This window comes from Antedon bifida, chromosome 4 (assembly GCF_963402885.1).
Source record: "Antedon bifida chromosome 4, ecAntBifi1.1, whole genome shotgun sequence".
Classification (NCBI taxonomy): Eukaryota; Metazoa; Echinodermata; class Crinoidea; order Comatulida; family Antedonidae; genus Antedon; species Antedon bifida.
Genome location: NC_136229.1, coordinates 23347991 through 23361258, shown reverse-complemented (window position 1 = coordinate 23361258; position 13268 = coordinate 23347991). Strand labels below are relative to the sequence as shown.

The 13268-nt window shown below is 32.7% G+C and overlaps 1 protein-coding gene across 2 annotated transcripts; it reads right to left on the bottom strand.

Moving 5' to 3' along the window:
* Window positions 1-2289: 2289 nt before the first annotated feature.
* On the bottom strand, window positions 2290-12887 carry LOC144841063 (hypoxanthine-guanine phosphoribosyltransferase-like). 2 transcript variants are annotated; one of them, XR_013611985.1, is made up of 8 exons: window positions 12765-12887; window positions 10967-11073; window positions 9108-9291; window positions 8320-8403; window positions 7985-8108; window positions 7563-7639; window positions 4506-4762; window positions 2290-4157 (listed from the first exon to the last, which is right to left on the bottom strand). XR_013611985.1 is itself a non-coding variant. In XM_078697238.1 (7 exons), exons 1-7 carry the CDS (start codon window positions 12783-12785, stop codon window positions 4715-4717), a joined length of 645 nt encoding a protein of 214 aa, XP_078553364.1. In that variant the 5' UTR covers window positions 12786-12887; the 3' UTR covers window positions 2290-4714. The 2 variants fall into 2 exon arrangements, 1 of the variants encoding a protein (XP_078553364.1); XM_078697238.1 differs by having other exon boundaries at window positions 2290-4762.
* Window positions 12888-13268: the final 381 nt, after the last annotated feature.

Genomic DNA, 13268 nt, shown 5'->3' with positions numbered 1-13268 from the left:
TTGTTGTAACTGCGTTCGTTGCTATCGTGGGGAATATACTCGTTTCTGGTGCCATATTCTGGAAGAAAGGCGGCAGGACATTTAAGAAAGCTGGAGAGAAGAACAAGTTGCCGAAAACGAGAAATATCTTAATTCTGAACCTGAGCATTGCGGACATCCTGATGGGAATAATCTTGACCATTTGGGTCGTTTTGGAAGACGATGTCAGTTCCATGTTGACATTTAGTCTCTATTTGACGTCATCATGCTGTCATCTTGCCATAGCACTGGATCGCTCCTATCGTGTTTTCTACTTTCCGAAGACTGTCGGCGAAACGACAGAAAGAAAGATTCTGTACGGCGTCTCTGTTGCTCTCTGGGTGGTTCCTCTGGCACTGTTCACGATTCTTCTAGCGGTTGACCGTGATACGTACATTCTGGTCACTTACACTGTAAGCCCGATAGCAGGATTTCTCATTGTTGACATCATAGCTGTGCTGTACACTCTAATCTTTTTCAAAGTTCGTAAGCACGAAGAAAATATGAAAGCAGCTATAGGAAGGAAGAAGTTCGAAAAAAGCAAATTGGTGTTGAGAGCTTACGCGACGCTCGTGGTAGCTGATGCCGTCTGCTGGATGCCCTGGATTGTGGAGACACTGCGTATTTACGTCACCCAGTACGCAATGGTGCCCGAGGAGGAGGAGCGCTGTCTCGAAATAACTGCTGCCTATTTCTATACATTCAGTTTGGGCTTGCTGAACGCTTCGGCAAATGCTGTCATCTACTGGAAAACTTTACCAGATATTAACAAAGGCGTGTCAGCCATTTTAGGTAAAATGTTTAGTTTGTGTTATCAAGTGACGTTCGATGATTCCTATAATGTTGAGATGTCTGCTGGGTGTTCGAAATCCACTGAATCATTTTAATCGGATGCATTGTGGGATATGGATGATGGAGAGCTACGAATGGAAACTTTTAAAAAATAGATCACAGATATAAATAGAATTTGTTGCTTTCAATTGCATTAATACATTTCGATAATTATATTTGAATAATGAATGACCAGGTTTCAATTCAAGAATGTTATCACTTCCACGAACCGGATATGCTGGTAGTCAATAATTACGTCACAGAAACGCATGCCTAACAACCATCTTGCAATCACTGTTATGGAAATCTTTATCCAGTTCAATGAAAACAATACATCTTAATATACCGGTAATAATAATGTAGTAATATTACCCAATTTGTGGCATTAAAATTGAACTTTAATAGTACAATTTATGTATAAGTATAAATTAGTTGCTTTATCATGTTAGGCCTAATGGAAATTATGATAAATTTACTTTTAATGTTCGTAATTGAGGTTTCTGAGCAATTAACGGAATATGGCACACAAAAACTAAGTAAAACGTATACCGTATCTGGTGACTTCCCAGAAAGTAAGTGCAAACAAATCATTGGTAAAATAAACCTGAAATAAACATAAAAAACGTAAGATATATTACGTAATATCAATAGTTTTGCCACACCGGTTATTTTCATACTTTTGTGACAATATAGATTTTACTGTGTAATTTCTGCACTGATAGAAATTATTGCGAAATATAATGATAAACTTGGTTGATAATGAAGGATCTTTAACTTAATTAATAATCTAAAACTATATAGGCCTAGTAATAGTAGGTTTACACCATTAGGTAAAAGAACATTAACATAAACTAAGTAAGTTATAAGAGTAAGAGTTATAGTGATAAGTGTGAACGCATATTTACAACGTTATAGTCAAATCATTAATGTGAACACACCTTTAATATAAAATGTAAACATTAATAACGAACTAAATCAGTTTGTCATTGAAGTCACCATAAACACGTGCGTACATTCCTGGGGCATAAGTAAATGGCCTTAAACTAATAGGGATGTGAAGGGGAATTCCCCTTATGTCACACAAACAACATCTTTTATATGGAAATGCGAAAAGGGGTTAAATGTTCTTTTTTAAGGAAACGAGGAAAATAAAACTTTTTCCCATTAAGACGAAAGCGATTCGACCAATCACAAGCTTTCAAGATTAATACCTAGTGTACTATACTCTGGGGTGAATAAATATCAGATCAGACTGTTTTCCATTAGGCGAATCTTCGAGGAAATCAACAGTTCCCAGCTTTGATTGGTTGTATTAATTTCGCATCGCAAAAAGTAGATTGAACTACGGATACGTATGCGCATAAACACCGACGCTTTTTGATTCGCCTAGTGGAAAGCATACTATAATATATAATATTATATAATTACTAATATCAAATATTTTACCTTTTCAGACGATTTTATTAGTTTTTCTTCATTGTACCTCATGTTATAATCAAATAAACATTACTTAACCCACTGTGTTGGATACAGTATACACTGTGTATGTTTGATTTCATTTCCTAAAAATTGTATTTACTGTACAACATGCAGTATCACTATTACATTATTAGATTTGGTTGGTGGGTTCCTCTACCAGTTTTATACTATAATAATCATTTACCGTCAATCGACACATCAATGCCAATATCATAACCATCATGCTTCATACAATCATTAATGTAATCAATATAATATCAGTGAATGATCATCAATCAATACATTACATTATCAATCTACAATATATAATCAATCAACAATATATCATTAATCAATACAATATATCATTAATCAATACAATATATCATTAATCAATACAATATATCATCAATCAATACAATATATCATAAATCAATACAATATTTTATGTAGACAACATACCCTGTCAAATATTCAATCATTTACTACATTTTATCAAGACATGTGAGGGAATGTGGATATTTAGATCTGAATTAGTTCAAAATACAGTTACAGTACTGTATGTGGTGTGAATGAACTTCAGAACTATAAAAGCAGGCACGATACATTACTACACAATGCAAACGTGACCCTTGGCAAATATTGGTAAAGACATTCAGGTTGGTGCTAGCTACCTACCTACATACAGACAGATAATATGCCAACATTTTTAAAGTGGCCGGTTATTAACTATTACTCTCTCTCGGTCTGCCTAAAGGTATGTTCACACTTGTTCTGTTTCATAGAATGTGATGTTCACCTATTTATACAATTTTTGATAATTAAAAAAAAAAAGTTCTTCAGTTCTGTGAGAATGCACCTTTAATATTTCAGGTAAGCCGATATAATACTTCATATGAAATTCTAGATCAACGGATGTAACATATAAATCAACTAATAAGGCACCACTAATAAGGTATTTAGACCAGGGACTAAATTAACAACTCCCTGCTTAGACCATGGTTTAGACAGCACCATCTACTTAGGTAACATTTTATCAACTATTTTACTATCTGCAACAGAAATTCAAACACATTTTTCACGATTAAAAAACTTTCTACTTCACAGAAGAATATATTTTACTTTGCTTTACCTTAAATACAGATATAATACAAATAAAGCTTTTAGATGTGAAAAACTATTTTAAAAAACCACTGCACACCACACAAAGTGACAATATTTAATTTCAGTACATGTCTAACTTGCTAAAGGGTCGGTTCGCCGGACCGGAACCGTCCCGGAACAGGTGTGAAAGACCCTTTATACCTTGGTGGTTCATACAACACACTAATACACAAACACACACCCATACATGTAAATTTAGCTACAGCACTTATTATTACACACTCAGTACTATACTCTAAAAATATTAGAACTTGACGATTAAGAGTCTTAAATCTACCAGACTTGCTAAGTACTCTGCCGATAGATCTCAATCAATACAAAGAAACCAAGAAGATGTGGTAGAAAACACAGAATGTGGTAGAAAATATTATTCAAATCATTAAATAAGAATAACATTTGTTATTTATGATAATATTCAGGTTTTGGTGTATTAATATTATAACTTAGTAACTTAGTTGGGTGCCATTTTTGTGAATACCCTAGTGCCAAAGATCGCTGTTCCAACATTTACTTGTGACGGTGGCTAAAAATAGCTTGTTTATGACATTACTGATAAAAATCTGCCTATTCACTGTATTATAAAATAGTACATACTTCAGAATGTTAATTTTAAGTTAATTACCAAAACCCAATATGGCATAAACTATTAATATTCACTTTTTTATTTTATCTGTTTCAAAACATCACTTTCATTAAAAAATGTGTAAAGTAAATACTGCTAGGTTAATTTACTTGCAGAATGTAATAATATTAAGTTATTTACCAAAACCCAATATGGTATAAACTATTATTAAATATTCACTTTTTTATTTTATCTGTTTCAAACCATCACTTCATTAAGAAATGTGTTAAGTAAATACTGCTAGATTAATTTACCAAAACCCAATATGGTATAAATTATTAATAATTCACTTTTTTATTTTATCATATCCGCTATGTTAATTTACTTGCAGAATGTTAATTTTAAGTTTTTTTTTTACCAATACCCAATATGGTATATAAATTATTAATATTCACTTTATTTTCAAAACCACCACTTAATTAAGAAATGTGTAAAGTAAATACAAATTTGCTATGAAAAATATAATATAATTTTGCTTATGTTTTGTAGCATGTTTTTGAAAAAGATAAAATTTAAAATACAACCTGAAGTGAAACTCAAAATGGTTTCTATTACAAAAAAATTACCCTTTTCACAATAAGTATTATTTTCCCTGTTGTCTGCTGAAATCAGTAATTGTATTTAAACAGCAAATTTCTTCTTGCCTTCATCATTTATTATGCAAATATGCTGTAAAAAAATTTATAATTATCATAGTATATTCGTGTATGTGAGTATGTGAATAGGTAGTCTAAAGGCCAATTTACACAGACGAGCGGTAACGATAAGCGGAAAGCCGCGTAGCTTGTCCCACATAGAACCTGTATCTATCCTCAGCGGAAACCACCCGTCTGCTCCACCTGTCTGTTATGCCCGGCCGCCCTGCCTGTCCGATACGGCCGTCCGCACTTTGTGTAAATGGTACATAGACTCTATATTTTCATTACTGTTACCGCTTGTCTGTTTAAATTGGCCTTAATTTGTGTGGGTTTCAACAGGCATTAGAAATGCTCAAATGTGTAGGTGTCTGGCTCGTGTGCACTTTAAAGGAACCAGTGCATTTTTTGGCATGAGTGGTGTGTTACCATGCTATACTTGTTCACCTTAAACCCTGTTGTGGACAGATGAATAGGTGTGTTTGGTGGCAGCTGTACTCACAAAGGGACCCTTAGGGAAAATAGTTGTCCACTGCACATTGAGATGATGTTTTGTAAAAAGCACATTACAGTACAAAATATATTTATCTATGTATTCTTTGAGAGTCAGTATTTCCTAGACTATCATTTATAATGTACTGTATTACACTTTAGAGGGAATATGTGACAAACACTGTGTGGTTTCCCTCCCTCCTCTCAATGTAACATGGTTCAAAGTCTTAGTAATTCTGATCCAGCCCAGAACAATGTAATTGGTTGGATTATCCACTCATCCATTCTTTTCAATTTGAAACATTTACACCCGCTACTTTTGGGTAGTAGAAGAATAACAAAATTAGCAAGGACAAGATAAATACATGTTAAGTGGTTAAGAATACAAATATTTTACATTCTCTAATGTTATAAGCGTGCCATGCCTCATATATCAAATATTTCAATAGGTAACTATCTGTGTAACTGAACTTCTAAGGAATTGAAACACATTCTATCTTGGTGGGCATATACACCAAAATATTTTCATCGCCGATATCTATACACGTTATTGCAATAATCACTTCTTGAAGTGGAACATACTGGAGTATAAAAAGACAAGGTATCCAAGTGACTGAATTTCTGTAAAAACATTGTAAACATAACACTTAGTAGTAGTATAGATTCACATTCTGCAACGAAGGCTAATCTACTAATATAAACAGTGTTACTTCACATCATTTATCATGAACAACCAATACTAAGACATTGATTCACAGAACACTAATATAATAATATTATAAAAATACAGTTGACTCGGCCTACGCTGAAATCTTATAGGAGTGGCATAAATAAGTAATGCGAACTTCGACTTACGGATTTGTAAAAAAAAAAATGCTAGGCCTACTTACTAGCCTCGCTATGGCTAGGCGTATTTCGCGATTGCGGCCCACACGCTGAGCCTTGAATTGAGTTTGTTTACCATAGACTAGAAGGCAAGGCCTACTAAATGCTAAGCCTAAATTTTAACGGTAAAGGTGTATTCTATTTATGATTTAAGCCATATGCTGTTCTTTGAATTGAATTGAATATGCTACTACAGTAACAATAGTAAGAAAACGTATAATACATGTCGCTTCTTATTTGTTATCGGCCGTTGTTTATTGCCTTCTGTCTAGCACAAAATAGGTACCCACAAAACGCTGCTCAACGCTGACAGCTTCATATGTATTGTATACAAAGAAGCGCGCCTATGCTATACAACCTGCTTACATATGTTTCGTCGGCTTTTTTGGCAAGTTGTTGCCGTGTGACTTATATGATATAAATCACTAAAGAATGTGTGTTTTGGACTTAAACAAACATAGACTTAGACAAATTTCTACTTAGAAAAATTCGACTTACAAATAAAAATTACACAGTAATGATTTTTCGACTTCGAATTCGATTGGAGTCGACTGTACATTCATAAAAATAAATTCATATATCACCATATTGGTAAATCTGAATTTTAAGCAAATATGTAGCAGACTTTCTTATTTCTTTTTTTGATGAACTATGTCTAATACAATGACATCACATGTGAAACTGAGCAATGTTTTTGTATAAGTAAATTTTTTTTTTATGACTATTATAAGCTCTCACAATGAAGCTATAGTTAATGTAATGAGTCAGTCAATGTTTCAATTTTTTTTGGGCTGTCATTGGGAATTCCAATGGCAGACAGTAAAACCCATAACAAACACTTAATGACAATGTTATTAAAATAAACAAATTAAGTTTCAGATAGACGGCAATTTTCACAGATAAATATTATATAGAAGAATAAACAGAATATAGCAGTGGGGGCACTGTGGTTTGCTTTAGTACTGTATGCACAATCTGTTTTACCGCGATCCCGAAAATAAATCGTGGACAATTATTGCGACCCTCCTGTAAATCTAATCGATATACACATTAAATCAGGACAAAAATACCAGGGCTGTAGTAACCTACGGCTTCTAAGTCTAAAAAGTATCCCAAAATAAGCAGAATTTTGAAGAATATGAACACCTAGCTAGATGCCTGGATATGTAATACCCTATAAATATTATATTCAGAATGTTTGAAAGATACTGGGTAGAGTAAAAATAAAGCAAACCTGAAACTGGGTTGGTTCCAAATTTGATGGTAGGAAGTGCAATTGCAAACATTGACCCCTGTCATGTAGTAAGTAAATTTTTGATTTGAATGAACAAAATAATTTCATGATTTATAAGTAGCTTGCTTGATATTGTGTTGAGTGTAGATATCATACATAAATACATACATAAACATAAAGATGTACCAAACATATTAAAAAAAATAAACAAAAATAAACTTACATTCAAATCGCGAAAGTACTCGTTGTAATCTAAGGCATAGCCGACAACAAACTTATCTGGAACTTCAAATCCTATATCTACGAAAAAACAAAACAATTGTGAAATTTACGTTAAAAAAATAATCGCCATTGATGTATTTAGACCAAACTATATATAGTATTGACGGACTTATGCTATTCTTAGATATACTCATTCATTTAGTTTGCAAATAATTTTATTTAACTATATTTGGGTTACGATGTTACAAATCCTTACCCAAATTTCTAGTAAATTTACGCCGACACCAAAGTGATCCATCCACAAGTCAACTCACATTATTGGTTCTCACATAGGCCCACTTCAAAGCCAAAAAACACAGTTTGTAAGGCCCATTATCAGCTTCCCTTGCCCAACATTTGTAGTTTCCTTGCCCGAATACTTACATGCCGGCCTGTATTCATTTTTGCCACGTTTCACCAGCAAACTACACACTTGTACACTCTTGGGGCTGTTCTCATTCACTACCTTCAGTAGCTTCTTCATTGTCCTACCTGTGTCTACAATGTCCTGTAAACAAAAATAGTTGGATGGATAAAAACCATAATATCATCCAATAATTTAGTTTAGAAAAATGGCATCATCGTTTTTATTTCTTATGTTTTTTTAATTATTTTACCGACACACTATACAAATTACAATAAAAAACAAATTATATAAATTCAAATCCTTATTCACAAAAAAAAAAATGCATTTATTTAATATATCCTTTTCAACAAACCTCAACAATTAAAACATTCTTTCCAGCCAACGTACTCAATGAGTCAATTCCAATTACACGGATATCACCCGATGATTTATCATTCTGAAATTATAAACATATTTCAATTTTAATCATCAAGATTTATAGGTACTGGTAAACTGCACAAAGGAAGTACATCATTGATTTCTTTTTAAAACTCAAAGAAGAATTACATTATAATATCTAAGAAAAATTCATTTATAAATAGTGCATAGTTTATTTTATTTTGAGGTAAAAAGCACATTTATTTTTATTAATATTACATGGGCAAGTAAACTTGTTTTATTAATAGCCCCAAGTGGACCTGTACTACATTGAACACCGATTACAGATTTGTGAGTAGACTATTTAAAAGATGATGAAAAATTGAACTTTTATGTTTCTTTGTTTAAAATTACAGATTAAAGACTAATTCTTCATATTATGTATATTCATTTTTCTGAGTAAGTTTTAAATGGACAAATAAAGATATACTAAGACTATGACTATAGACTTAAAATATAGCAGGCCTTCAAGTTACTGTGTGATAAGTTCCTAATGGCCTAAGTCTTGTCACAAACTGCTGTATAATAGGAGACATTGTTAATATCATTATACATTAGAAGCTCTATTAAGGGGACACCTTTAGGACCAAACAAAGGTCCCAGTAATAGGGGTGTCCCTTGAATAGGGATTGGTTGAGTTAAAACATATATTGCTTGTTTGTTTCACGGGAAAGTGTCCCCTGAATAGAGTTGTCCCAAAGGAGGGGTTGTACACAACTATACCTCATAGCTTTTCAATCGGATGAAATCCACGGACATTCGGATTGACCGTTCAGAGTTTCGATTTAATGCTTTAATGTAATCCAGCAGATCGGCACAGAACTTGTAGCCACCTTTCAAAACACACAGCACCACAAGCTCGTCCTCTCCCATGTCCTTGACAATGTTACGAGCAAGACGCTCCGTCCTACATGAAAAAGCAGTCGTTAATACAAATACAGGTACTTTTATTTTTCTTTGAATTCAATTTTGTATAAAGCAGTCATGTATATTAATGAATTTACTTGATCATATCTTCATATATTGTTTAAAGGTTTGCATTCTCACTATTGAGGATGATCAAAGCATATTGATCGAAATGTCGACAAACTCAACAGTTTTTTTCAGAACTATACATGGTATACTGCAAACTTCATATATCAACATATTTTTATAAATACATAGAATACACGAGTGGGGTGGGGTGACCCAAAGGACAAAGTAGTGGAGATGTAGCTTGGTGGTTAATGTGTTTGCCTTCCAATCCCAAGGTTCGGGGTTCAATCCTGACCTCGTCACAGGGTTGTAAACTCCACTTCCTAATCCTCAAATGAGACTTAGTTTATAAGCACGATAAATTATAAAATAGTTATCCATCCTGTAATTGGCGAGTTACTCGCTGTTGGGTGCGTATGAATGAAAAAAAGAAAAGAGACAAAATAACCATTCAACAAGACAAAAAGGAAGTGGTGAAAAAGATATCATTGAGTAAATAGAAAGGCAGACTATTATGCACAGACCTTTATAAACTGTATAAGGAAGTATAAAAGAGAAATAAAATATGCATCTCATTCTGTTATCAAATAAATTGTATTATTTTGCAATAATCAAGTGTGTAGATACAGTTAGACAATCAACACACACATACAAAAGCACACATACACCAATATGTTAGAACACATTATGATAATTTCAATATTATTTATGGTAATTATAGCAGATAATAGGGGTCAATGGGAAGTGTGGTAGTAGACAATAGGGGTCACTGGGCAGCCTCATTATGGCACACTGTTATTGTCATGACTACAGATATTCTGACCTACAAAATAAGCATCATCAGCATGATATTTAATAGTACATGTTTGTTTCTCAAATTATCTCAGCAGCTTCACTGAGCACATTAAATTAATAATATTACAATGTCTATAGCCATGCCTCTGGTCTTCTTCTTTACCATATATTAATTCTAACTAACCATTTAAAAGGTATGTATTTATATATAATGTTATTTTAAAACTGAACCATTTGAACAATAAAGTCGGACATATTTTAATAACAAACCATTCTGCTTAAACAGAAAAACATGAAACCAAATCATGGAAAGCGTTTAATGTCGGAATGACGCAAAACGTTTCAAGAGAGAGAGAGAAAGAGGGAGGATATTTTTAAATTTTTTTATTTTTTATTTATTCAATTTTCTGCCATATACAATACAAAGAAGACAAAATAAAAGGCAAGGAAAGACAAACAGGTGCTAAACACCTATGCTAGATGTGCATTATTTTCAAAAGAATGGATATATTACACAATTCAAAACATTTGTTTAATAATTAAAAAATAAACGAATTGCATGATAAACGTACAAATTTAACTGACTGAAATTTATTACAAATTTGACACAACAATCACTATTCACCAGGGTGTGTCCAGAATAGAAGTGGTTATCTCAACCCTGGTTCAATACAAAACTTGAATTGGTTTATCTATAATTGTTATACGTTTTCTGTGAACAATTTAATGTCAATGAAAACAGGTTTTTACTGGACATGGGCCAGCGGATCTGTACAAAATCAAATACTGCAAAGTATAACAAACCGTCGTACCTGTCTGAAATGACCCCATGTGGAATAAGCACCGAATCTAGATATTGTTCATAGTGTTTTGGTACACAGAACATGTCAAGGTTGTACCCTTTACTGTTATCTGGTATCTGTAAATAATAAAAATTTATTAAGATAAGACCATTCATAAAAATAATATTATTAATTCAGCAATTAAACACAATAATACATGTGACCAACCAGCACAAGTTGGACCTGAATGGCCACCTTGTTGAACTTGTTGTATTGGGCTTTTTCTACCGTAAAAAATTCACAGGCCCTCTTGAATTGACTGTGTCATATGTTTTGTAGTGGTAAAATAGAAATCATTATTCAATTTCTATAACGAGTACTGTAAATATCGTATGAGAATTACATTTTATGGCCATCAAAATGTTATATTTTGTGTTTTAGTAAGGCATAGGCCTAGTCCTTTCTAAATACAAAACAATTTAGTTTTCATCGTGTAGTATGGAGTGTCGGTAACTAGTTCTGGAAAGAAACATATGCTACATTTCCATATGAACACCCTAATCTGAAACAAGGGTTTGTTCATTTAATTATATTAATACTATATAGGCCTATAACATTAAAAAAAAATGAATTGTTATTAGGGCCTCTACTAGGCCTAGGCCTAAACTTATATGATTATTATTATTATAAAAATATTTATATGCATTTAGGGCCTTATTTAGCTTTAAAAAAAATAAGATTAGGCGTAGGCCTAGGTAGGCCTATCACATTATTATCAAACAAATGTATGTTGGCCTGGGTCTCCTATTAGCTAGGTTGGCCTACTGAATAAAAACTAAAATTTAAAAAGCCCTCTAGGCCTAGTAATTTGAGGTAACCTAATAAGGTAGATGTACCAGACCTCGGCAGGTTTTACAGGGAAATTTGTTATTTACGTGTATTTTTTAAAAGCATCACAAAATATTTTTTGGTAGAGTTTTTAGTATTTATATAAGTAGTAAATACAGTGTGAATTATCAAATAAATATTTATAATTAACAAACAATAATAAAAAATGTGTTTTTTATTTATGTACCAAACCTCGGCATGTGTGTGCCAATCCTCGGCATACGCTGCCCAAGCAAGCCCTGGAATTACGCGCGATGTGAAATAAATGAGTCAAAAAACAGCAATATTAAATTTATTTTACCAACAATTATATTTTGAATAAAATTTAATAAACAACATTGCAAATAATTTAATTTAATTAGTTATTTCCGTTAGGTGCCGAAGTCTGGCACATATCATTAATTATCAACCAAACATCTTAACACCCCTCATAAACCCTATATTTTCATTGGTTTGAAAATGGAATATTCTGGAATGTTGCTACACTACAGTAGAAGCCTATTTCAATCCCAGACGTGTCCCTCGTGTGTAATTTTTCATGCCCTGGAACTTTAAATGGAACAGTCACGTGTTAGCTCATTGGTCTATTTTGCTGAAATGTCACTTCCGGTTTTCAGGTTTCAGTTTTTATGGCTACTGGCAGACATGTTTCGCTGGTGTCTAGTAAACGATCGGTGGTTTATATTTACCACCTATAAATAAAGTATATTATACGTTAAGATAAACAAAAAATATCAATTATTTAATTAATTATAACTAATATAAATACAACCTGCCGAGGTTTGGCACATTGCCGAGGTCTGGTACATCTATTTCATTTCAAGTGCTAGTCAAGGCTATATTATAGGACTGGCCTAGCCTCCTAGCGGTAGGCCTAGGTCCTAGGCTTAGTTGGGTTTTGCAACTATTATGTATCAATTTGACGTAGACTTTCACTTACCTCAATGTATGATTCAGTCATATTGATGATTATATTGTAATATAATAAATGTTAAATGAGTTACGAAGTGGTGGTCTTTTTTGTCACAACCCGGTTTCGCGCGGTTATAGTTTTCACCTCGTGCATCTATTTATAAGTCATCACGCTTCATTGATTAAACAAATTTAGTATGCGACTGCGCAGAGAAAATTTGCATTTTTCATTAATTTTTAGAAACACGTTGTAAAAAATATCAATCATTCATGTTCATATTCCATTTCATAAATATTATACTATGCCTTTATAACAATATTATTGAAATATTTTATATATAAATTTGTAAAAAAAACATTTTGTTGAGTTGGAAATGAAAGTTAGTTAAACATATGAGATAATTGATTTGATTGAAATCGGGTACCATCGACATTATTAACCTTATGGTTTACTGTATCTACCTTGAAGTAATTAAAATATTTTGCAATATCATTCATCCTCAGTCAAAGGAAATTATTACTGGTATAAAAC